Here is a 27,571-nt window from a genome sequence, read left to right as displayed (position 1 = left end):
ATGTTCTCCTGGGCTCCTCTGTGCTGTTTCTGCCGCTCCCTGCTGCAATCCTGGCTTGTAATTGCCAGTTTTAGGCAGTGTTTACAAACAAAAGACATGGCTTCTAACAGCATGTAATAGGCTGAGAGTAGCTCAGTGTGTGAGTCATACAGAGCCTGCAGGGGGCGTGGAGAGGGTGTGTATAGTTTCTATCCTATCACAAGCAGAGCAGCACATTCCTGCCTGAGTGCCTGAGCCCGACAAAGCCGTCAGAGGAAAGCAGATTAGATTATACAAGTATAACAGAGATAATACAGCCACTGTGCAACTAGGAAAGGCTGCAGTAAGACAGACCACATTAGAACATGTATAGGAACTTATAGGATAGAAGAAATAAGGCTGAAAATGTTGTTACAGAGTCTCTTTAATGCTAAAAACTACCGTATATCCCTTGACTATAAGGTGACCCTCTAATGCTAAAAAATTTTAATAAGTCGACCCAGGAAAGGGAATGGCTGAGGGGCAAACCGTGGCATTGCATAAAGTATTGCAGCCATTAACCCCTTCTAGTAGCCAAGTGCAGCAAGTAGCTCCTCCAGGTTGTCACTTGCAGCTATTACCCCTCCTGGTCTCCAACTGTGGCCACTAACCCTTTTTAGTCCCCCAGTGTAGCTATTAACCCTTCTGGTGTACTGATCTACAAGTTCCCCCCCCCCCTTTTCATAATCCATGTGGCCAGTATCCTCTCTAACACAAACACCCCCCCCCCCCCCACACCTCCTTTTCACCTAGGGTTTGAACACCCCCCCCCCCATGTGCAAATATTATGTACCCCTTGTTTGTTTGTTTCTTACTTTACTTTGTACTGCGCCACAGGATATAATGGTGCTTTATAAATTAATAACAATAAAAATGTATGCAGAGTGTCCACAGAGAGACGCAGTGCTGGGGCAGTCAGCTCCTCTTTAGTACGGCTGAGTCAGCTTGCACCAGCGTCTCTCCATCTGCTCTGGATGCGTGTTACATGACATAGGGAGTCATCAGAGGGACATTGGTGCGTGCTGACCAAGCCACACTGAAGGGGAGCCGAAGATCCCAGTACCTGGTGGTGGAATAAGTATGTGCGTTCCACTGTGGGCACTCTGCATAGATTCATGGAGTTGGGGGTAGGTTTGACTCTTAAGACAAATCGGTCAACCCCCCATACTTTTCTTTAGTGAGTCAGAACTTACTACTCGGGGCACATCTGCGAACTATAAAGGGGTAGGCACAATTCGGGGAGGGGTGTGTTACACTCCACCCATTTGTTCTTGGTCTGGCCTCTCTGTCAAATTTAAGAATCCATTGTGGCACCCCATTAAAGTTTCCCCACCCTTTCCATAACCTTTGATCCTAGTGGATACTCACCTCTGTAGTCTAGTTTTGTGGGGGTGAGTTCTAGCACTGCATACAACTAATAGCCAGCATTCAGCTATGCTACACTGCACCCAGTAGGCAGTGCACTCTGGTACTCAGTAAGTGAGTGCTGGCTATACAATAGCCGATCACCAGTGCCCAAAATAAACGCCCCCTCACCTTTGCACCGCAACAGTCAAGAGATGACCATGGACTATGTGCCCAAGTGAACGGATACCAAAATCGGGACTTCAGTCAGAAAAAACAGTAACTTACCTGGGGCTTCTTGCAGCCCAAACCACCCCTCCCCCCAGGGACCCCCCAGCCAGCAGCGGTGACCCCCTGAAAGTTGGCCGGCCATGCGCTTCCTCGTCACGTCCCCATGCACAGCAGCATTCTGTGCATGTGCAGTGCGGGAAAATTGCTACAGCGCATGCGCAGAACCCGGCAACAGGAGCGTGGTCAGGGTGCTCGGGGTCGTGCATGCGCAGTAGCCTCCGACTGGCCGCGACTGGCCAGCTTTCAGGGGGTCGCCGGCTCGCCGCTGCTTGCTGGAGTGCCGGGAAAGGACGGTGCGAGCTCAGAATGACTGCAGGGGGCTGCAAGAAGCCCCAGGTATGTGGTTTTTTTTGTTTTTTGTCCTAAATATCCCTTTCAATAGATTTATGCTTAAATATAAACATTTTTTTACCCAGCAGATATTTAATGCTGCTCTTGTAGACAGCCAAGTGAAGCAAGGTGCACACATCTTCTGTGTTTTTACTTTGCCTGTAAGTTAAGGCATTAGGCTCTGTCACAACTGCACCTTGGAATAGATGGCTGGAATTTTTCAGCGTTAATTCTACAGCCATAACGTTTACATAAGTGACATTCTTTGTCTAGCTGGCTGAGGTCATGCAGTACTCTCCACAGAACACACTGATTGACTTCCAGTGTCTGCTGTGCTGTACAGTGAGGTGACTTGAGGTGAAACAGATGGCCGAAAAAGAGGGACAGAGCGGGTCACAGTTGGGTCAGGCATCTGTAAATAAGGAAGGACGATTAATCAGGGGGCTTACTCCGAGCTCCGTTTTATTTAACAGAGACCGGGAGTCAAGCAGCCTTCACATCTGATGTTTTAGTTTACTCTGGAACTGCGGACAGCTAAAGAAAGCATTCATCAGTTTCTGAAGCTGTGCTGGAATCTTGGTAGAATGTGCACCTTAAAGTACACCTGTCATGAAAGCACTGTGGAATCTGCCATTACAAAATCCCTTCTGAAAACGATAGTTGCGTTGCTGTCCGGGTAATCCTTTGCCTCTATAACTTTTAGTCATAGACCCTGAACAAGCATGCAGATCAGATGTTTGACTGCATTTGTTACATGTTTGTTTTTTGGGTTGTTTAGTTTTTGCTCTTTTTACAATGTTACTAGATAAATTATTTATTCAATCTTTTCCCATTGTAAAATTTTTCCTCAACTTTAATTTATATTCCTAAAGTGTACCTGTAGTCAAAAAAGTTGGTAGAGGTAAGCTTCCCCCTGTCACTGTTTCATCCCTGGGAACCCCTGAAGTTGACAAGGGCTCACTGACAAAGGTTGGCCGCACTGCATAGGCGCAGGCGGCTTGCACCTGTACACTAGCACGGAGCTGAATGGACTCTTTCTGCTGCCAAGCAGTAGCTCAGTAGCGTAGGCACAAGCATTCCTGCGTAAGCGCTTGTTCTCATACATAAGTGCCGCCGCAAACTTTGCTGGAATGGCCTGGTAGTGGAGAAGAGGAAAGTCTCTGGAAGAGCCATAGCGTTTCTCTACAAAGGTACTGTAAGTACCTTATTTTCTTTCCTATAAATGTATTACTGATGCTGGAATTTTTACTGCCGGCAGGTACATCACTGTAGAATGTTTTTTCTTTGTTTTGTTTTTTCTTCCCCATCTGTGTAGTGAGCAGTAACGTCAGTTGATCCCTCAGATTGGTCCAAGGAAGAAGGCTAAGTGAGAAAGTGAATCACTGTGGAATGGAATGGAGTGAGCTGTTAAGTCAGTTGATCCCCACAGTGCTCTGAGGTAGAAGGCTGCATGACATCATAGCTTAAAGAGAAACTTTAACCAAGATTTGAACTTCATCCCAATTAGTAGCTGATACCTCCCTTTCCCATGAGAAATGTTTTCCTTTTCAAAAACGGATCATCAGGGGGCTCTGTGTGGCTGATATTGTGGTGAAACCCCTCCCACAGGAAACTGTGAGGACCATGGTCCTGGCAGCTTCCTGTCTGTGAACCTCGTTGCATTGTGGGAAATAGCAGTTTACATCGGTTTCCAACTGCCAAAAAAGCAAGCAGCATCTCCTTCCAGTGACATCACCTGCCAGCAGTAAAAATGTCACCATGTGATAAATGTCAGAATGTAAATCAGGGAGAGGAAAGATATTACAATGGGCAAACACTGACTAAATCCTTTATACTGTACATAATTATTGTAAAAATGAAGCACTTTTTCATTACATTATTTTCCTCTTTAAGCTAAGCCTCAGTGGGAGAATGGGGCTTTATACCAATATATTTATTTATTGTATTTATAAAGTGCCAACATATAACGCAGTGCTGGACATTATTTTAGGGGTGACATACAGCAATATGACAATACAGGAATACAAGAAAAACCAGATCATGCAGCACAGTATGAGTACCAGTTAATGCTTAGTCAGTCACTAGAGGGGAGCATGGAGATTAGGCAAGTTAGGTTCACTCAGATGCATAGCATGGGTGCACAGTAATGGAGGCGCATGATCAGGTAGGACACAAAAGCAGGAAGACCCTGCCCAAAGGCTTACAATCTAGAGGGAGAGGTAAGGACACGGAAGGTCGGGGACCAGAGTTGAGCTGTGGGTTTAGAGCACTTGTGAGGGGTAGTAGGCCAGAGTGAAAAGGTGAGTTTTGAGGGCCTTCTTGAAGATGTTGAAGGAGGGGGCTGCCCTAATGGATGGAGGTAGGAAGTTCCATAGTGTTGGAGCAGCTCTTGAGAAGTCCTGGAGGCGTGCATGGGACTGGGTGATGCGGGGGCGGTCAGGCGAAGTTCATTGGAAGAGCGGAGTGAGCGGCTAGGTGTGTACCTCTGAGTAAGATTGGAAATGTAGGTTGGACAGGTTTTGTGGACAGATTTGTAGGTCAGACACAGTATCTTGAATCTGATTCTGGACTGGATAGGAAGCCAGTGGAGGGATTCACGGAGGGGAGCCGCCCTGGTGGAGCGATGGGAGGAGTGGATAATTCTGGCTGCTGCATTCATGATGGACTGCAGTGGGGCTGTTTGGGTCATAGGGAGACCAGACAGCAGGGCATTGCAGTAGTCAAGGCGGGAAATTATGAGGGCATGGATGAGGAGTTTGGTGGTGGCAGAGGTGAGGAAAAGGTAGATGTTACGAAGGTGGAAGTTGCAGGACTTTGTGAGGTTTTGGATGTGGGGAGTGAAGAAGAGTGCGGAGTCCAGGGTGACACCCAGACAGCGGGCTTGAGAGGTAGGGCGAATGGTAGTGTGGTTAACAGTGACATGCACATCTGGGAGGTTCAGGGATGGCCGGGGTGGAAAGATCATAAATTCCGTAATACAGTGGGTTGCAAAAGTATTCGGCCCCCTTGAAGTTTTTTCCCATTTTGTCATAATACTGCCACAAACATGAATCAATTTTATTGGAATTCCACATGAAAGACCAATACAAAGTGGTGTACACGTGAGAAGTGGAACGAAAATCATACATGATTCCAAACATTTTTTACAAATAACTGCAAAGTGATGTGTGCATAAATATTTGGCCCCCTTTGATCTGAGTGCAGTCAGTTGACTATAGACATTGCCTGATGAGTGCTAATGACTAAATAGAGTGCACCTGTGTGTAATCTAATGTCAGTACAAATACAGCTGCTCTGTGAGGGCCTCAGAGGTTGTCTAAGAGAATATTGGGAGCAACAACACCGTGAAGTCCAAAGAACACACAAGACAGGTCAGGGATCAAGTTATTGAGAAATTTAAAGCAGGCTTAGGCTACAAAAAGATTTCCAAAGCCTTAAACATCCCACGGAGCACTGTTCAAGCGATCATTCAGAAATGGAAGGAGTATGGCACAACTGTAAACCTACCAAGACAAGGCCATCCACCTAAACTCATAGGCCGAACAAGGAGAGCGCTGATCAGAAATGCAGTCAAGAGGCCCATGGTGACTCTGGACGAGCTGCAGAGATCTACAGCTCAGGTGGGAGACTCTGTCCATAGGACAACTATTAGTCATGCACTGTACAGAGTTGGCCTTTATGGAAGAGTGGCAAGAAGAAAGGCATTGTTAACAGAAAGCATAAGTAGTCCCGTTTGCAGTTTGCCACAAGCCAAGTGGGAGACACAGCAACCATGTGAAAGAAGGTGCTCTGGTCAGATTAGACCAAAATGGAACTTTTCGGCCAAAATGCAAAACTCTATGTGTGGCGGAAAACTAACACTGCACATCGCTCTGAACACACCATCCCCACTGTCAAATATGGTGGTGGCAGCATCATGCTCGGGGGGGTACATCTCTTCAGCAGGGACAGGGAAGCTGGTTAGAGTTGATGGGAAGATGGATGGAGCCAAATACAGGGCAAACTTGGAAGAAAACCTCTTGGAGACTGCAAAAGACTTGAGACTGGGGTGGAGGTTCACCTTCCAGCAGGAAAATGACCCTAGACATAAAGCCAGGGCAACAATGGAATGGTTTAAAACAAAACATATCTATGTGTTAGAATGGCCCAGTCAAAGTCCAGATCTAAATCCAATCGAGAATTTGTGGCAAGATCTGAAAACTGCTGTTCACAAACGCTGTCCATCTAATTTGACTGAGCTGGAGCTTTTTAGCAAAGAAGAATGGGCAAGGATTTCAGTCTCTAGATGTGCAAAGCTGGTAGAGACATACCCTAAAAGACTGGCAGCTGTAATTGCAGCAAAAGGTGGTTCTACAAAGTATTGACTCAGGGGGCTGAATAATTACGCACACACCACTTTGCAGTTATTTATTTGTAAAAAATGTTTGGAATGATGTATGATTTTTGTTCCACTTCTCACATGTACACCACTTTGTATTGGTTTTTCATGTGGAATTCCAATAAAATTGATGCATGTTTGTGGCAGTAATGTGACAAAATGTGGAAAACTTCAAGAGGGCCGAATACTTTTGCAACCCACTGTATATAGATATGGGAAGTGTTTCTGATGCTGAAACCAGGATAAATGGGTATCCTGTACAGGGCTGTGGAGTTGATACAAAAATCATCCGACTCCTCAGTTTATGAAACCCCCGACACCAACTCCGACTCCAGGTACCCAAAATGGCCCGACTCCGACACCTTAGTCTAAGGCTGGTTTCACACCAGGACGTTGCGTTTTAGGGGACGTTATGGTCGCATAACGTGCCCCTAACGCAACGGCTGGTGCTCTCCGCTGTGGACGTCAGAGTGAGCCGCGTTGTGCAGCTCCCTCTGGCGTCCGTGATGCGTACTCTTGGACGCATGCGGCATCACGTGGTCCCGCCCGGCCAATCGCCGCACAGAGCGGCCGCTCCAGGAAGTAAATCCTGCACGTCACTGAGTGCAGTGAATATTAATTAGCCATGTGCCTGGCCGCTCTCCGCTCCTCCCCAACGTTACTGAGCATGTGCAAGCAGTCTAACGCGGCTCTGCCGCTTATAAAGTACTGCATGCAGTACGTTGTCTTATGGTACTAAGTAATGCAACGTGGGCACTGTGAACAGCCCATTGATTTTTTTTTTTGCTGTGCGATGGGGTGCGTTACAGGCTACTCTAACGTGCGCCTGTAACGTCCCACTGTGAAACCAGCCTAATACTTACCAGAGCTGTGGATTTGGTACAAAAATCATCCGACTCCTCAGTTTATAAAACCTCTGACTCCAGGTACCAAAAATTGCTCCGACTCCACAGCCCTGATCCTGAATAATTTACTACATATTACTTTGCCATTACGGTTCCTCTTTAAAACAAACCTGAAGCAAAAAAATAAAACTTATGATAATATGCCTTGTATGTATAGCACAGATTCACTGTCTTTTAAACTATAAACTACACTCTGTCTTTTAAACCATAAAGCAAAGTAGAAGTAATGACCCTTTTTGAACTTTCCTGCAATAAAACCTTATCTCACGCTGCCTCTCACTGTTTCTTTCCTGTTTAAGTGCTTCAGAAAATACTCTTCTTTGCTACTGATGTTCTATTTCTTAGCTGTACTACACATATAGTTCATTATTTCATAAGTTTTCAGGTTTGCTTTCAGTTCTGCACCATGTGAAAGCCCTTCTCATCCATCATGCAACCCAAACGTCATATGCGTTTTAAGATGATTGTTAAAATAATTCTGAAATTAATACATAGGAGCACGTACCTTTTTTGTGTCTATAAATGTGTTTGAATTGCCGCCCGGAGTTTAGCTTTAAGGAAATTGCTGTATTATATTTTATTGACTGATTTGTTTGACTATGTGCTTAAAAAAGCAGAACCTAGTGCTCGTCACACTTAAACCCGACTTTGCAACGGTTTAGGGTTGAAGAGAAGTTATTCTAACTGTTGTAACGTGTTTTTGTACGGTGGCTGTTCTGTGGTTTGAAATGTTACAGACCTCCTATAAAATATTAATATCTGCATCCATTCTGCAATCACAGGTGGTGTTAAATCGTGTGCATTAAACTGTTTGGCCGAAGGCTATAACTTTTACACTGAGAGGGCCCCTGCTGTTATAGACGGGACACGCTGCAATGCTGATTCCCTGGACATCTGCATCAACGGAGAGTGCAAGGTTATTGGCTTTATATGTTAATGAACAGCTGGACATATCAGCATCTCAACTTTTATCTCACAGCAGCTCTCTTCTTTTTCTTCTCTCTGAAATCATTCACTCACTCTTGATTGGGAAGACCCTTTCAAAGCGGGCACACTACGCTAAACAGGGGGCACACTACGCTAAACAGGTACCAGCAGACACGCCCAGCGCTTTCCTCTTGAAGGAATAACAGTTTGGCCTGGTTGCATTTTTTTTTTAATTGGATAACCAATGTACCCACCAGGGGTGTCTGCAGATAAGGTGCCTATTGCATGAAGGTGCACGTTTGGCCAGTATTAGCATGCATGTCTATTAGTTATATCAGGGCTGTCCAAGTCCAGACCTCAAGGGCCAAGGTCCGCACACATTTTTGGCACAGCTCAGTTTAAAGGGAGTCTGAAGTCTCAATGGAAAAAAAAATAAATAAACCCGATACCTCTCTAAGGAGGGGGACTCTCTGGTTCCTATAGAGCCTTCCCACTCCTCTCCTCGTCCCATCGTTATTGTGCTGGCTCCCCCGTTAGCAGTCTCCAACCCATGGGTTGGGCTTAGGAAGTCTTTGGGAGACCTCTCTCACGCGTGTGCGCAGTTTGGAGCTGCCAGTCTTCGGGAGCACTTGGGTTCCCGAAGACTTCTGAAACCTCCTGCGGCGAGAGATTTAAACGGAGGAGCCTGCGTGGGAACGAGAAGATGAAGAAAGGAACGGGAAGGCTCCATAGGACCTAGAGCCTTCCCCCTCTTTAGCTAAGTATCTGGGGGGAAAGGGGGGTTGTTTTTGTTTTTTTCATTCTCATTTCAGATTCTCTTTAATTGATAGAACTGAATCAGGAAAAGTGTGGTTCATCAAGTAGAACACTTGTCTCCATTTCTCAGTCCATCCTAAACAGTGGCATAGATATGTCCCTCGAGGAATGGAGTTGGACAGCCCTGAGATGGACAGTGCCCCTATGTCTATGGCTAATTTAAGTTTTATATGATTTGGCGGTCTAATGAGCCACTGAGATCCTGGATACCATAGCATATTAGCCAAGAGTAGCATCTCTTGACCAGTGCTTAGGTGTACAGTATGTATGTATGTATGTATGTATATATATATATATATATATATATATATATATATATATATATATATATATATATATATATATATATATATATATATATATATATATATAATATATACCGACCCGCAGCGTAGCATACGCCGCATAAGGGGGTAGCGGGCAGGAAGGGTGTATTGGGCACAGCGGCGGGGTCCCCCCCCCTCACCTGGGTCCCCCATGTGCGCTCCCCTTCCAGCTTAAGTTTGCGGCAGGGAGGGGGGGTCGGACCCTGCTGCTATTAGTAAAGAAGAGGCATCGGGAGGGGATGACTCGCCTCTTCCGTGTTCCAGCGTGCGTTCCAATGTTGTCACTTCCTGCAATGCCATCCTCTTACAATACAGTGGGCGGCATTGCAGGAAGTGATGACATTGGAACGCATGCTGGAACGTGGAAGAGGTGAGTCATCCCTGCCCGATGCCTCTACTTTACTAATAGCAGTGGCTGCTGCTAAACTTAAGCTTGAGGGGGAGCGCAGATGGGGGACCCAGGTGAGGGAGGGGAGGTCCGACCCCCCCCCCCCCCCCGTTGTGACCAATACCCCCTTCCTGCCTGCTACCCCCTCTATGCAATGGCTGTGTCAGAGGATACGCCATTTATCCATAGGTGCCTGATGCAACTGATTTGCTACTACGTTGTCACTAGAGGGTAACTTGTAGGATGAATATATACAGTGATATAATGCAGCAATGTTTAGGATAAAGAACTTCCATATACACACTGTCTAAAGGTGGCAATACATTACTAGATTTTGTGGGCCAATCGACCTTCCGATTTGATAATTTTATCGAATCAGAAGAGAATTGGTGCGACAACATGGCCACCCAATTGACATTTCGATCGATTTCAGGCTGAAATCGGTCAAACGGATCAATCAAGAATGCTGGCAAAATCTTGGTAACAAGGGCTCGATTGGGTGAGCAATGGTAACCGCGTTCGATATCGCTATGACCGAGGGACCCCTGGCCAGTGTCCCTCCCAAGTATATAAGTGTCCTACTTGTGCCCTGTGTGCAGTGCATAAAGGCTCGCCTGTCGTCCTGCACGGCTCCCAGCCTCCCCCAGTGTCAGCCGGCACATCGAGCGATTGTTCCACATGACCCTAGCGCATGTTGTGATGTCACAAGAAGTGCTTGGTTACGTGGTATAGGAGCTTCTGGTAATGCTAAACACCAAAGGAGGCCTGGAGTCACGCTGGTGGTCAGGTGAGCATTTATACATGTATACATGACTTACTTACACTTGGGGGAGACCTGGCGGTGGTGGCGCAAGGACAGTTTCCAATAGATTTTATGCTGAAATCTGTTGAAAGTCACTGTGCAGGCAATAGGTCCCTCTCTGATTAAATTTGATCGGAGAAGGATCTGTCTAATGGTAGATCTGGCCATATAAAAAAAAAAAATGAAATGAGACAGAAAATGCTGCCATAACCTTTTCTAACAGATGGAAATTAACATTTTATCTCAAGTACGGTATCATTTAAAATGTTTAATGTTCATTTCAAATAACATTATTGTACATTTTAGAAAGCATGTATACCAATATTTTTTTAGCACTGTTACCTTATCTTCTTAGCGTTTTTCAGTAGATTCAACTTGTATATATTGTGTGCAAGCAGTGATAGTAACTTGTCAGTTGATAATAACTTGTCTTTCATCTCTTTTGGCCAGCATGTAGGGTGCGATAACATTCTGGGCTCAGATGCCAAGGAAGACAGGTGCCGAGTATGTGGGGGAGATGGAAGCACTTGTGAAGCTATTGAAGGATTCTTCAATGATTCATTGCCCAGAGGAGGTGTGTTCGGTGAGAATGTTTCAGTCAGCAGTGAGGGAGGAGGTGTCACTCATTCACTGAGGCAATCTTGTCGCAGCAACAAGCCCTATGTGGCTGCCACAAGAAGTCTGAGATTGCCTCAGCAAATATGTAACTTTTTAATATGCTGAGTTTGTTTACATAGGATTAGCGATTTACGTATGCCTGTTCATGTATTTTTGTGCCTAAGAAAAGGCTCATGAATACATGAAATGAACTGGTGTCATAAGGATCTTTTGATCTAATCTGATAATTAGTTGAATTTTACATGGTTTTATGTGTTCACATTGACTCTTTGAATAAATTATCTAACGATGAATACTTCACTACTGGAGGTTCACCGTTTATAATCAATGAGATCCTTGTCCCATCCTTGCTTAAAGCGGAACTGTAGATCTAAAATAAACACATTGATTCACTTACCTGGGTCTTCCCCAAGCCCCCAGCAGCCGTCCTGTCCCGCGCCACTCCTCAACGAGCCTCCGTTCGCCCGCCGCCAGCTACTTTCGGTTTCGCCAACGGGCCACTGCATCTGCGCGGCTCTGGCCACGCGTATCCTTCCTTCACGTTCCCCGCTATTGCAGAGGGGAACGCGAAGAAAGGATAGATACGCTTGGCCAGAGCCGCGCTGGTATCGGCTTACAAGTCGAGGTACGGGACCGAGCGGCAGCGGGGGAACGGAGACTCGTTGAGGAGTAGCGCGGGACAGGACAGCTTCTGGGGGCTTGGGGAAGCCCTAGGTAAGTGAAACAATGTATTTATTTTAGATCTACAGTTTCACTTTAAGCTGAATACCCGACGACCCAGGAAGATAGATCCCAGTGACGTCCCTCGACAACATGCGCTCCCCGACCCATCTTCCTGCGGACGTGTACACATGTAGCGATAAGACGGCACACAATGGGTGCAATTGGGAAGTCAAGCGATCGCGATACTTTGTGTGGAGTCATCGGGGATCTTAAAGAACCAATGCGCCATGACAGTCTTTATTGCAGCGTGTTGCCAAATGACTTTGGTGTAGTTGTGTATGCCTGTACCCGTGTCGCGAGATTGTGGAAATGATCGCTCAAAAAAACACGGGTCATTGGAAAATTTGTGTCGTGGGTACGGGCCTTAATACTGTGGTAGTATCTCCTTTAGTAAGCTCTGCTCCTGTTCCATGCGTTGCAGTTTGAAAGGATGTGATCTGTTTGCAGAACCAAACTCCTCTACCCGACTTACATAAATCCCACTAAACGATCCTGTGGCAGAGGTGGGAAGCTGGCACTGCCTCCGGGTCAGCTCTTGCACATAGCATGCAATGAGATAAAAACAGGAAAGACCAAGAGCACCAATAGTGTAATATGTACTGGTAAATGGTTACAAGATAGAGTAAATATTAATACTCACAAACAAGGGTTACCATTAGGCAACCACTGTAAAGGCAGGTGGGGAGATTTTCCTGACTCCACTCAGGAATAAGAAGTCGCTCTCTGTAGATGAGAAAAAAGGGGTTCAACCCTCCACCCAGGGTGGACTCAATATTATGCAGGAGAACAGAGGCGCCAAACGGATAAAAGGAAGCTAAATGAGCTTAAAAACCAAATTCTTAGTAAATAGATGCTTACTAAAGGAGATACTACCACAGTATTAAGGCCCGTACCCACAACACAAATTTTCCAATGACCCGTGTTGACACAAATTTTCCAATGACCCGTGTAGTGGTGGACTTACCTCCTCCAAGTAGACACACAACGAATGTAGTAAAGACAGTCAATATATTTAACTCCAAACATGCAACGCGTTTCGCAGGTTTGATCCTGCATCATGGAAAGCAAGAGAACAAGGGTGCGCTCCTATGGTGCATTAACTCTTTATTCACCAATATCACGCTAAAAACAATTGCACTTACAATGAGTGTGCAGGTATCGCACATGTAGAGGGCCGCCAGCGAGTATCACCCACTTCCTGAGCCTGGCCAGGGCTTCAAGGATCCGTATGCGATGGAAAGCAAGTGGACTGGGGACCAACCGCCGGCGGTGGTGAATAAAGCGTTTATGCACCATAGAAGCGCACCCTTGTTCTCTTGTTTTCCATATGCTAGATCTCTGGCACCATCCAGTGGAGGGAGCCGCACCGTGGGCATAACACTCATCCAAAGGGCCATACTTAGCCACAGCTAGCGCCGGTTCTACACCTTTTCTTGATCCTGCTTCATCAGGTAATAACAACGGAGCAATAGCATATGTGGTCAGAGGTGCCTGGCTCTTCTACTGACCACACATGCTATTGCGCCGTTGTTGTTGCCTGATGAAGCAGGATCAAACCTGTGAAACGCGTTGCATATTTGGAGTTCATAAAATATATTGACTGTCTTTACTACAGTCGTTGTGTGTCTACTTGGAGGAGGTAAGTCCACCAATACCTCCTCCTATTTACCAAGAATTTGTTTTTTTATGCTCATTTAGCTTCCTTTTATACTTTTGGCACCTCTGTTCTCTTGCACATAGCATGTATGACCAGAGAAATACCAACAAGGATAGAGGGGATGGTCTCGCAGACCAGGGTACTGGGTAATGGTGTTTCAGCAGAGGGCTGTTTCTAGACTTGATCATAAACGGACACTTTTACTTTTTAGGCTACATGGAAGTTGTCCAAATTCCAAGAGGTTCAGTCCACATTGAAATTAAAGAAGTTGCTATGTCCAAGAATTATATAGGTAAGTGCATACTACTGATAAAAAGTTTGAATGATTGGAGATAGATTCTATCAGAATATTTTTTGATACTTCCTTGGCACTTCTCATCAAATGAATGGTGCACATAGTGAAGGATCTTGTATGTAAAATTAATGTGTTTCGGATTCCTTCTTACGAACACATCGTATACAGTGTGAAGAGCTGTAATTCTCTTTTGATTTAATTAACGTGTCCGTGAAGTGACATGACATAAACATGGGTATGTGTAGTAACTATCCTTTGCAGAACTTGCCTGTGTTTACTTTCACTGTTCAATTTCACTTTCTAATTTTGTTTTCCTAATGTGCCTTTTTGCAATGCATGAGTTCATAAAGCAATTCTTTTATCCATGCAATTGAAGCAATTTAATGCATCCTAAAAAGTAAACATAAGTCAAAACACCTTTATCTGTCTGAACAAAGACTCCTGATAACATTGTGCTGAAAACTTCAAATGGTAATTCATTCTAAGGAAGCTGAACCAGATTCTACCTCACACTGTCATAGCTGCTGTTTACACCTCACATTATAATTGCAGCTCTGAAGATGAAATTCAGAATGCGAGGCTACAGGAAACTAAACTTCTATTTACCGTTACTACTATGCATACTGTTATCACGTTTATTTCTAGTTTAGGTTTACTTTGCATAGTGGACAGATTTCTCATCTACAGATATTTTAGCAGCATACATATGAAATCGCTGCCGGGAGACGTGGGCGCAGGATAGAGCCGGTATATGGCTGATCCTGCTGCTGCAAAAGGCCCGGCGGTGTGAATTACGATTCCCCCTCTAGGTCCACATGGATAGTGGGGAATGATGTAATTCAGCTTCCAGCTATTGATGGAGCCCGAATTACAGTGGTTTAAAAGTAACTTCAGCTCCGTCTTCTGACAGCGCCGAAGTTACTCCCTGTGTGCCGCTATAGCCGTAATTCCTATTACGGTCTATGGTGGTGCTGGCTGCGCCCAAATCTCCTGCACTGTTATTACAGCGCTTGATTTTAACACGGCGCATCTAAAAATAAATGTACCATTGATCTCTCACTCAGAACACTACTTTCAATCAATCTAATTTATGTTCAGTAATCACTGATGCCGAATAAACTGGAACTAGGTTTATTTACAAGTTACTGCAGTCCTGTACCTCAAGCCATGCTTTGCTTTCCATTCAGTACACACAGACTGACAGGCAGGAACAGGAATTAACAAGTCTGGAACAACATAGATAGATCCGTTGCAATCATGCAGTATCACAAGTGCCATCTGCAGGCCAGAAGTGTGAACACCACAAAAAATGCCACAGTAAATACCTTTTAATTTAGGCATTCATTTATCAACCTCATGACAACTGCTGGAATAGTGGACCAGGGTGCTAGGCAATCCAGGCCACACCCTTTTCCACCCCCAGAGTGGGAAGCCGTGTTATCGATCGGAATTGCTGCGTCCTACCTCTAAGGATGGAAAGGGAGTTAGAAGGAAGAGGAGCTCATGTTGCTGTTCGTAGGTGGAAGGAATAACGCATTCTCTTGGAGACTAAATTTATAATTAGACGCACGCCTTTAGTATGTACTAAGCATAATTTATGTAGTACAGAATACATCTTCCATATTTACTTATACAGAGCATGGCAGTTACTTGAAATCTACTTTTTTAAAGCTGGGGGGAGGGGCAACAATACTATCACAGGAAATAAAACAAATATGTATAAGTAGATAAATACTTATTCTTCTTACATAACAGATGTATTGTATGTATTGTAATGTCCACATATTGATTTCAGTGCATTTTATATAGTAAAGAGAAAACTGTTCTTGGCATTTTACATCTTGATTCCCTCTGACTGAAGCCACTCTTGATGTAATTTCCTCCCTTACGCTTTTATTTTCTCTTAGAAACTGCACTGTCATCTCTAGCTTGCTTTGTAAACACATATGAGCACAGCATAGATCATATTTCAGCAGCTCACTGAACTGCCCTCAACCAATCAGTGAGGAGCAGGAATGTGGGAGAGGAGATGACACGTTTCCTTATCGTCAGCAATATAACAAATAGAGCCAGGTTGACTGAGATAAGATTTATTACAGCAAAAACATTTCTGGTTAGATTGGAATGCAGGGTCAGGTCCCAGACAGCATAATACACACACAGCAGTGGGTAAATGAAATGTGATTTTATGGCTGAAAATCACACCTTAAAAATATATATATCTAAAGCAAGAGACTGTGTGTTCTGTTAATAATTGCAAATACTACTGTGTTACTTAATTTCCATGTTACACCCCAGCTCTGAAATCTGATGCAGATGACTACTTCATAAATGGAGCCTGGACAATAGATTGGCCAAGGAAATTTGATGTTGCCGGAACCGCTTTTCATTACAAACGTCCAACAGATGACCCTGAATCTCTGGAGGCCTTAGGACCTACATCAGAAAGCCTGATTGTCATGGTAAATACTTTGTTTTTCTAAGGAAAAATATCATCTTTGATAATGCAGTAATGTTCACCAAGGCAATGGTTTGAAATCCACTAATATTCAGGGGTGGCTCTTCTATAAAGCAACGAGAATCACGTGCTTCAGTATGGTAACAATTATAGGGCGGCAAGAGGTGGTTCCCTTCACCAAATGTCCCCCTCCTCGCACTCCCCATCTCCTACTCCCTAGATGCGTGGCGCCGTTTCACTCGCCTGCTCTCAGAGTTCCAGTGATGGGATCTGCATCCGCCCGTCCAGCGTGCTGTATCCATGGCTACAGCAGTGCCTCGTGTGACCTGTTACCTGCTGCTGGCTCGCATGAGGCGCTGCTGTAGTCAGAGAGGAAACAAGACTTCACGTGTCGTTAGTAATCCCATTGCTAATCTGCTGAGAGCGGGTGATTGGTGCAGCATCGGTGCAGCACATACCCACCATCCTGGGGAAAGGGAGGAGATTCTGGCTTGGAGGAAGCAGAGGAAGGTAAGCGTAAGCCCGATGTTTCTCCCCTCCTGTCGGGGGGGGGGGGGGGGGGGTCTCGACAGACATCCTCACAATGTATTTCTTCAGGCAGCAAACGGGAGTTAGTTAATAAGATATCCCGTTCAGGGGTACTTTAACAGCATTAATTCTCTCATACATACTCATCTACACAATAGACAATAGGCTGCTTTAATATTTCCGATTGTAGAAGCCGATCACATCGTGCAACCAACTCACCCCCTGGGTGCCCGATTACTGATCATTCGCACAGGTGTCTGTTAGAGGCCCAATGCACCAGATCTGCATTTCTGCTGCTTACACCCTTCTGCCCAGTCTATCAAGTGAATAGATTTTTAGCAGGTTAAAAATAAATCGAAGTACTATAACCATATAGCTGCTTTCCACATTATTAGATGCTCTGCAATTATTAATAGAAAAAAATCTATTATTTGTAAACTGACTCGGAAGATCTGTTAATGCACCTATTGAATGTGGTCTTAAAGCTTTAGTGTAGCTGAGCTGATATTGGCTCGCTGCAGGTAACACAGCACTACAAGTATGTCTAGGTTCTCCTATTCCCTGTAATTGTCCCGTTGCCTTGGTGAACATTACAAATACTTTCGCCTAATGTTAGTAGTTGTGCAAGTGGCCTTATATGGTCAGTAATTGTTACACTTACTCCTTCAGCGAGGCTGGAGATTTCACTGAACTCCACGTCGGAGATATTCTTTTGGCTTTGCAAAGAATTGCTTAACTTGGTAATTTAATTTGCTGAGAAGAGGCAATGCGCACAGAATGATAACAGTGAAAAAAAAAACAAGGTTGTAAAAGTGTGCGTAGGTTTTATTACAAAAATGTGCTTTGGAAAATAGAGTACCGTGTCTGTTTGGATTTGCTTTCTCATTTCCAGACCTCGGAGACGGAAAAAAGGAGAGGATTTGTTTTTCTGATGAGATTGTATGACACAAGTTCTGTGTGTTCCTCTCCATTTTTTTCTCAGATTCTTCTTCAGGAACAGAACATGGGAATTCGATACAAGTTTAACGTCCCCATCACTCGCACAGGTAGCGGAGATAATGAAGTGGGCTTCTCTTGGCATCACCTGCCCTGGTCAGAATGTTCTGCCACATGTGCTGGAGGTAAGATGCACTAGTATGAAAACACATCACACGGTTCTGTGCTCTGCACTAATGAGAAAATTATCAATAAACCTGTTTATGGCTCCCTGCACACTGCAAATCCAATTTCCCTGAATGCTATCAACAGAAAAACACAGAAAAAAGGCAGCACGCAGGAACGATTAAAAATCGGAATCGCATGAAGTGTGCAAGGGGCCTGTAAGTGATTATGGGGCTGATGCACTAAAATGCCGAGCACAGACAGTGCACGCCAATAAACCTTTACTACCATGCATGTACTGTGAGTTGCGCTATTAGCGCGACCCATGGTACTCAAGTAGCGCAAGCGTTGCTACGGTAATGCACATTCCTAACGACCCGTACTGTTAGCAACGCTCGTAACCGTTGCAGCTTTTGCACTGCTTGTTTAACAGAGGGTCACGCTAATAGGGTAACTGGCGGTACACACTGCTGGTTGTAGCGGTAATATTGACGCGCGCCATCTGTGCACGGCAGTATTACTACAATTTAAGGCATCAGGCCCTGTGTTTCTAAATACACACAGAATTTGTGTTTTGCTATTTATCATATTTATGTGGGACTTGAAGAGATTCTGAAGTCTCCCGAAAATGAGGTTTTTACTTTAAAAACCTCATTAACATTATTGCCCCTCTTAAAACGCTTCAGAACCGCGGCTGAACACACCCTTAATCACCCCAAACTCACGGGGGTACATCGCGGGCTACTTCCGCATAGAGGCAGCGCAGCTCTTCCTCTATGCGCGTCAATCAGCCCAGATTGCCGCCTCTCCCCACCCCTCTCAGTCTTCCTTCACTGAGAGGGGCGGGGGAGAGGCGGAGATACGCGCTGATTGACGCGCATAGAGGCGGCAGCAAAAATCCACGACCAAGAAAGTCGTGGATTTTGCCTGCCGATAAAGGGGTGAGTTTGGGGTGATTGAGGGGGTTTTCAGCCACGGTTGTGCAGCGTTTTAAGAGCGGCAATAATGTTAATGAGGTTTTTAAAGTAAAAACCTCATTTTCGGGAGACTTCAGAGTCTCTTTAAAAAGTGCTCAAACACACGAGAAAGATTTGCAGCCATTTGTGAGTAGATGTAATGCCGCCTTGTAGAATCCGCATTGGATGGAACCCATAGTTAGTGTACCTGTAGGGGAAAAAAATGTCCCGACTGGGTAATTGCCTTAAGGGCCCATTCACAGTAGAGCATTTTGCCAGCGATTTCGGCAAAATGCTCAAGCGCTAGTGCAATAATACCCTGTGGGCCTTTCTTACTTGGGCAATTTGCGTTAATCCCCGGCAATTAACACAAATCTGCAAACACGTAGCCTGCACCATTTTCAGGCGATTTCCCGGTGATCTCGTTTCAGCTCTATAGAAGCGCTGAGCGCAATCGCGGAAAAACCGCTGCAGTGTCCAGTGATTTTTCCATGTGAAATTGTGGAAAAATCACTCCTGCAAAACATCGGCAGTAATCGCCGGCTTTTTGCGCTGTTAAGTGTGAATGGGACCTAATAGAGGGAAGCCTCTGGAGGATCCAAATGCTTCCTCGTCCTCCTCCACCTGCCTGTCTCAGCGCTGTCCCCTCAGTAAAACTGTCAGCAAGGGCTTTAAAGAGAACCTGAACTGAAAATAAAAAGTAAAAATAACCATACACAGGTCATACTTGCCTCCTGTGTAATCCACTCCTAAATCTCTCACCTGTCCTGCATCCTATTTTTTCACTGTGATCAATGGAATTCTCCGTTCTCCATTTTAAAAATGGCCGTTACCCCATAACATCTTCCTGGTCAGCACACTGTTAAACTGTGATATCACCCACTTGAGCCATAGGGAAACATGGACATTACCTTGCACATTCAGTTGTAACTGACAGCTGCTGATACATAACTGACAGCAACTGGTATATTTCAGTTCTGACAAAATATTGTCAGAACTGGAAGGGATCAAAGTAAGAAGAAAATGGTGAGCTTCTGAGAGGAACTGATGGTGAGGTTAGTATGTAATATTCATTTGTAGCTACGTCATGTGTTTATTTTAAATAATTTTACTCACTTCAGGTTCCCTTCAAAGCACTTCTGAAATGAAAGGGATATGGAGGATGAAATGCTTATTTATTTTTAAACCATGCAAATGATCTGGCTGTCTTGGAGTCTTGATTACATTAGCTGCATGCTGGTTGCAGGTGTGTGACTCAGACTTAACTGGAGTCAGAGATCAGCAGGACTGCCCAGGGAACTAGTATTGCTTAAAGGGACACTGTAGGGGGGTCGGGGGAAAATGAGTTTAAGTTACCCGGGGCTTCTAACGGTCCCCCGCAGACATCCTGCGCCCGCGCAGCCTCTCACTGATGCTCCGGCCCCGCCTCCAGTTTACTTCTAGAATTTCAGACTTTAAAGGGAAGGTTCAGGGAGGGTGGAGAAAAAATAAAAATCAATTTCCACTTACCTGGGGCTTCCTCCAGCCCGTGGCAGGCAGGAGGTGCCCTCGCCGCCGCTCCGCAGGCTCCCGGTGGTCTCCGGTGGCCGACCCGGCGTGGGACGCAGAAGTGCCAGGACTTGGAGCACAGAAGAGCCCGACCCGGCAGCCGGCCTGGCCAGGTCGGGTCGGCCACCGGAGACCACCGTGAGCCTGCGGAGCGGCGGCGAGGGCACCTCCTGCCTGCCACGGGCTGGAGGAAGCCCCAGGTAAGTGGAAATTGATTTTTATTTTTTCTCCACCCTCCCTGAACCTTCCCTTTAAAGTCTGAAAACCACTGCGCCTGCGTTGCCGTGTCCTCGCTCCTGCTGATGTCACCAGGAGTGTACTGCGCAGGCACAGACCATACTGGACTTATGCTATACACTCCTAGTGACATCAGCAGGATCGAGGACATGGCAACGCAGGCGCAGTGGTTTTCAGACTTTAAAGTCTGAAATTCCAGAAGTGAACCGGAGGCGGGGCCGGAGCATCGGTGAGTGGCTGCGCGGGCACAGGATGTCTGCGGCCGCAGGGCCGGCCCGCTCATGAGGCGGGGTGAAACATTTGCCTCAGGTGGCAGATCTGGGGGGGCGGCACCCACCTGTCCATGGATGCTGGGTGCCGCCCACCGAGCTGGAGGGGTAGCTGGCAGAAAGGGGGTATTGGGCCTAGCGGTGGGGAGGGGGGTCGGACCCCCCCTCCATTGCCTGGGTCCCCCGATCTGCGCTCCTCCTCCAGCATTAAGTAACCAGCGTGCATAAAGATGAAGAGGCAACGGGCGGGGGAATCACTCACCTCTTCCGCGTTCCATCGTGTGCTCCACTGACGTCAGCTACCCCTCCAGCTTGGCACCCACCCACGGCTGTGGGGGGTCTATTTTTTCTAATTTTGCCTCAGGCGGCAAAAAGTCTAGGGCCAGCCTTGTCTGCGGGGGACCGTTAGAAGCCCCGGGTAACTTAGACTAATTTTCCCCCGACCCCCCTACAGTATCCCTTGAAAAGGAAATAAATATGGCAGCCTCCATATCCCTCTTGTTACAGATGTCCTTTAAGTAATGCTGTAATCATTATATGATGAAAAATCCCTGGTGTTCAGGTATATCCAATTTAAGCTAAAACATTAACAATTCTCTTATTAATTTTTCGATAAAATTTTAAAAAGTCCCTGTCAACTATTTATTTTTAGTATTTATATGGCACTGACATCTTCCGCAGCGCTGTACAGAGTATATTGTCTTGTCACTTAACTGTCCCTCTAGAGGGGCTCACAGTCTAATCCCTCCCATAGTCATATGTCTATGTATGTATCGTGTAGTGTGTGTATTGTAGTCCAGGGCCAATTGAGGGGGAAACCAATTAACTTATCTGTATGTTTTTGGGATGTTGGAGGAAACCAGAGTACTTGGGGGAACCCCACATAGCCCCCATATCACTCACCTCAGGTTCACTTTAATCCTCACTGGGAAGGCAGAGTTGCATACAAATATAAAGCAATATATAGATCTACGAAATGGTTCTAAAGGTGGCCATACACTGGTCGATTTGCCATAAGATCGACCAACAGATAGATCCCTCTCTGATCGAATCTGATCAGAGAGGGATCATATGGCTGCCTTTACTGCAAACAGATTGTGAATAGATTTCAGCCTGAAACCGATTCACTATATGCTGAGCTACCGCTGTCGCCTGTACCCCCCCCCCCCCCCCCCCCCCCCTGCATACATTACCTGATCCGGCCGGCCCAAGTCCCCTGGTCTCCGCTGTCTTCTCCACTCTGAAAAAAAAAAATCAAGTATACCAGCACACCGTGTTCCATAAAGAAAAAAGCTCTTTTATTGAGCCATCATATCCACAGAGATACCGACAATTGTTTCGGGGGCCTCGCAGGGTCCCCCTTCATCAAGGCGTGTGGTTACAATGAGCCCTAGTATCCAATCCTTATATACAGCAATAATCCTCCAACAACCCACCCCAAACCGTGATCAGTCAGTGATGTCATCTCCTTGGTCATAAACATGTATATACAATCCTTAATTTTCAGCAATCTAGGCAAATCTATGCAACATGCTATATACTGTGCGCTCAGCGCTACTATGCTTATACATTCATTCCTAATGCAGCTCATCCTCAGCAGCCCCGTTCAAATAGTGAGCTAATTGATCAAAAACACTCAAATGCAAGTACCGACTCACTGGCCGTTTCAAACCGTGAATGACAGCTCTCCCGGCTGTCTTCCCGAATCAGGCACGCACTCCCGTCTGCTTGGCCGCTCCCCTCCCATCATGATTGGTTCCTAGGTTTGGACCAATCATACCTGTGCATTGCACCGTCACCCGGCAACGCTCGCCGCGCTGTTTGCCGGGATCAATTGTGGTCACGCAGTGCGGCGTCATCCGCTCTGGGCTCCAGGGCTATAGCTTCACTTTACTTCCTGCCAGGGGGAAGTTTAAACAGTAGAGGGCGCTCTACTGTTTAAACTTCGTGTCGGGACAGGAAGAAGTGAAGCCAGCCGGAGCCCAGCACGGAAAAGGGACAGCCAGGACACGCGCTGACGGAGTAGGTAATGTATTGCGGCTAGCGTCGGTCGTCAGACATTCGACCGCCACTATCCACACACTCCCAACCCACCGGCGATTGAGCGAAATCTTATGCACGGACGGTTCGAGGGGAACGATCGATTTCGGATAGAAATCGATCATTCGGTCAGCGTTTGCGCAACGATTTCACAGCTGATTTGATCACAGTGATCGAATCTGCTGTATATCTGCGGGAAGATCGTTAAGTGTATGGGCCCCTTAATGCTGACACCAGAATAATTAACGTAAAATGGGCATTCTGACTAATGCATTAAATCCTCCTCTGTAAGTATTAGTTTACGAATGCATTAAATCTTTTTCTTTCTGCTTTTCACATTTTCAGTCATGTGCCACAAAATATTTTAACCTCATTCATCAAATCATGCGATCCCTTCCTGTGGTACCAATACTGCTGCGTAGCTCTACTCTAATCCTCTCCTTGTCCTTCATGTGTTGTAACGCCCTTCAGGCCCACCAGCTGGAGTGTCTGCAGGCACTGTGTGTGGACAGCCCATCCACCCCATCTGATAGCACTCTGCTTTAACAGCCCCCGTGTGATATGCTTTCATCATGCTAAATTAAAGCCAAACCAGTCCATTTATCCAATTTACATACAACTGCATGCATAAGCAAGTTGTCTCATCATCTCTGCAGCAGATGTGAAGTTCTTATGCTTAGAAGCAGCAGAGCTGCGCTTGTGAGTTCACCTCTCGAACAGAATGCAGTAATAGTAACAACTGTTTATACATGTATATGATAAAAAATACATAACATAACATTTGTAAAGCACTTTTCTCCCATAGGACTCCAGATGCATATGTTACGGCCAGAACCCAAAGTTTGGCCACTTCGCGTTGTGGCTGGCCACTTCGGATTCTGGCCGGTCAATGTGCGAAGTGGCCGCCAATGTCCGAAATGAGCCGAATTCTGGCGGCTCCGATCATTTTCCCCGGCGCTGGCTCCGCCCCCTGCCTCCCTGCTATCTGCTTCTGACAGCCGAAGGACACATGCCCCGGGATATAGTCAGAAACGCTGGTGACCAGTGTGCCCAAAGCACACGTGTCAAAATCCAGTCCTCAAGGACCATATCCATGCCATTGTTAGGATGCACTGAGAAATGTGTTCTACTTTTCACTCCTTTCCAAATTCAGTCCCATCAATTAATTTGAGCTGTGCCAAAATGTTAGGACCTCGTCCTTCAAGGACTGTAGTTCGACATCCCTTACCTAAAGCTTTTAAATTTGACAGATCAACACCATTCCAACATGCATACAACTGTTTTGGAAATTAGGGACTACACCGGCACTGAGAGGGATATTGATACTGTCATATGTATTTCCTTTTAACCACTCTGCCACCGCCTAACGCCAATGGGCAGCCACAGAGTGGCTCTCCTGGGACTGCCTAACGCCGATTGCAATCATCGCGGTCCACACGAGGTTAGCAGGGCATTTCCTGCAGGGGGACACAGGAAGCCGCCTTAAACAGCCTGCCAGCCGTGATCGGAGCTGGCAAGCTGAATGAAAGAAGATAAAAAGGTAGTTTATTTGTGTTCAGCGCTGCAATCTAGAGCAGCGCTGTACAGAGCACATGCCTGCCACTTAACTGTCCCTCGGGTAGGCTCACAATCTAATCCCTGCCATAGTCCTATGCCATGTAGGCATAGTGTAGTGTATTGATCGCAGTCCAGGGCTAATCACGGAGGAGGGAACAAAAATAATAGGGCGGATCGTTCAGGAACAGCCTTATCAGTCCGCCGACAGTCTGCTGAAAACCCGCCCAGCGGGAGGTGCCGGCGGACCCGTTTTTGGCTGCTGTCCTGCGTGTGTACGCACCTTTAGAGTGGTGAGGACAAATGCTCAGCAGGACAGTTAGGCAGTCTGCATTGATTTAAAAGGAAATAAATAGGGTAGCCTCCATATCATTCTCAGTTCAGGTGCTCTTAAAGCTAAGAGTGGCAATGCTTTAAATGACCATGTTCATGCTCAACAGCTATTATTTTTGGCTATCTCCTGCTACTGTGCATGCTTTCATTTTAGAGCCCATCTAAAACCTGAAATACATTTATTTATAGTAGTGAATTAATCGCTGAGGACGCCTATATGTTTGCATTTGGTGAAGCTTTTGCTCCCGGGGAAAATTCTGATAGTTTTGTAAGGTCCACAAGTCGACTCAAAAGACCCCTCACCTCCTCCTGCAGCCCTTCCTCAAAATTGACATTGATTTCCTAGTATTTGTCCCTCATCCTTGTGAAAGAGCTAACCAGTATGACAGCGAACACCAATGGGAATTCAGAACATGGTTCTGTACACATCCCAGGGACTGCTGTCTTGGCCAGTCCACCGAATGGTAGAAATGAGAAGATACTGCACATGGACATTACTGTGCCCCATGTAATAGGTTAGCTCAGGTTACCTTTAAATGTGTTTTCCACCTGAAGCCATTAGTCTTGCCACAGCTTTTATTTTTTTCTCTTTTGATTGTTACTCTTTCCTACACTTCTTTTGAGCAGTTGAGTTTTCATTATTCAAGTCTTTTTTTCCATCCTTGCTTGACAATTGCACAGGAAAAGAGGAAAAAAAATGGCGTCCAGAAATTTCAGACCCATTATGGCCCTCGTAAATGCTCATTTAGTGAAAATTGTGTTTATAATTTAGTATCTTGAAAAGAAATACTTGAATATTGTGACGCCGGGCGACGCCCAGTCGTCCGAGGATTCGCGGCCGAGTGTCCGATCGCAACCGTGATCGGAAAACTGACATTCTTTATTTTTAAAATAGAAGTTTTCCTTCCTGCCTTCCCCCCCCCCTTTTGCCATGAGGGCTGAATGGGCCTGCGTTAGCATATGGCTAAAGCAACCTGGTTCAGCAAGAAATCCTGTTAAGGCTCCCGGAAAAGCTCTGGTGACACTAATGTGCTAATTGGGCAGAGCTGAAATACCAACAGAGTCTATTCAACAGGGGAAGCTAGCACAGCATGAGGTCTATTGACACCTACATTCCTCCCAGTCTTGACGGCACCGACTAAACTGAGTATGGAATGCATGGTGTTGATAACTTTGTCACATTTTGCAAATACCATCCATGGGAGGAATATGAAAATTACATAATTTTGTTTCCCTAATTCTGTAGAATATGGTGATACTAGACATAGCCAGGTAACCCGAGCAGGGGCTGAGATATGAATAATGGGGTCCCCGTGCGCCCCAAATATTGCAAGTTTGATGTCCTATGAACGTGTATTCTCAGCCCAATCTGAATATGAAATCGGTTTGCATGTGCGACAAAACCCCGGCGGGGTATGAAATTGGACATATTTTGTGGATGGCTGGAAGTTCCTCCCCTGAGAACTCACTGCCTGACACGCCCCTGGGCTGAGCTTGAGACTCCGCCCAGAAATGTCAGTGCTCAAAACTGATTGCATGAGGACCCCCAGCCAATTCCCCCACTTTCCATCATACCGAAAAGACTGCCACTGCTTGGGGAAATAGCAGTGGCCATCTTGCAGGCGGAGCAACGGCCATGTGGTTCGGCCATATTGCGAACTAACTGCAACAAAGGAACTTTGTCTTTTCCCGAACGGACTTTCCACAGAATCATAAGTATTCGTTCTTTTTATCCCTTTTTCTTTTATGTACTGTGTTATCACTGTCTCTCATCGTTTAATTGTTCACGATTGTCTGTATATATTAATTATTTATATTGTAACAAATAAAGGCTTTTTAAAAGGTCTTTACCTCTCAGTAAAACCTTCTATTCAGTATACACAGACGAGACCTAAACTTCCGAAGGGACGCTACTGTTTTGATAGATAGATAGGAATTGCACAGTTTTAACCGGTTGTTTGTTTCACAGGTCTATAGCCAGTTAGCAGTTATCTCTGGGCTGATAGAAAACAGAGATGGTGGCAAATCTACCCCTGGGTTGGAGTAAAAGTGTATTTTCGTAACCTCACAGGCTCCCTACTGCGTCGTGACGCTCAAACTCCGCCAATTCTACGCAGATTGCGTCCATAGCTCTCAATCTGTGTGCTAGAATCGGATCGGACGGTTTTGCGTGTTCACGGCCAGTGGGGCTCTTGTGACAGTGGTCGGCAGCGTTTGGGATCTGTGTGTGCTGATAGTATCTCAGGTAGGGCTATCGAATTAGCCCTATCGAGAAACGAACTAATTCGTTGGTAGTGACTGAGTGCAATATATTTTTCATATATACAGAGAGACTGTGTAACCAGTACCCCTCCCCTAAGTTTTCTTTTATTTGGCATGGAAATGTCCGGGAATTACAAGGTCATGGTCCTATCCGACCTGCAGAGTCTGTGCGAGGCGAGAGGCATGGACATCCGCGGCAAGAAACAGCAGGACCTGATAACGGACTTGTACCGATGGGATAGCCAGAATCTGCGGACGCTGGAGGTGTCCACTGTGGAGGACACCGGCTCATCTAACGCAAGTCGAGGGGAACCAGAGACTGAAGATCCTGTGCGTACCGAGGTTGAGCAACCCGCGGGCAATGCGGCAACAGATACGCAGGAGGCTGTCAGTGTGATCCCCGACCCCAGAACCCCTGAAAGTACTCGCCTGGAACCGGCCAGTACTGGACTGTCCAGTTATGTTGA

The 27,571-nt window shown here is 45.9% G+C and overlaps 1 protein-coding gene across 6 annotated transcripts in view; it reads left to right on the top strand.

Moving 5' to 3' along the window:
- ADAMTS6 (ADAM metallopeptidase with thrombospondin type 1 motif 6) overlaps positions 1-27,571 on the top strand; it is a 410,266-nt gene that overhangs the window by 320,365 nt on the left and 62,330 nt on the right. For all 6 annotated transcript variants that reach the window (XM_068249826.1, XM_068249813.1, XM_068249820.1 and 3 more), the window contains 5 exons: positions 8,049-8,182; positions 10,976-11,099; positions 13,735-13,815; positions 16,117-16,280; positions 17,787-17,925. In XM_068249826.1, coding sequence (XP_068105927.1) covers positions 8,049-8,182; positions 10,976-11,099; positions 13,735-13,815; positions 16,117-16,280; positions 17,787-17,925 — 642 coding nt within the window. The remainder of the gene's footprint in view (positions 1-8,048; positions 8,183-10,975; positions 11,100-13,734; positions 13,816-16,116; positions 16,281-17,786; positions 17,926-27,571) is intronic.

Source organism: Hyperolius riggenbachi, chromosome 1 (assembly GCF_040937935.1).
Source record: "Hyperolius riggenbachi isolate aHypRig1 chromosome 1, aHypRig1.pri, whole genome shotgun sequence".
Taxonomy (NCBI): Eukaryota; Metazoa; Chordata; class Amphibia; order Anura; family Hyperoliidae; genus Hyperolius; species Hyperolius riggenbachi.
This window is presented reverse-complemented; position numbering and strand designations above follow the sequence as displayed.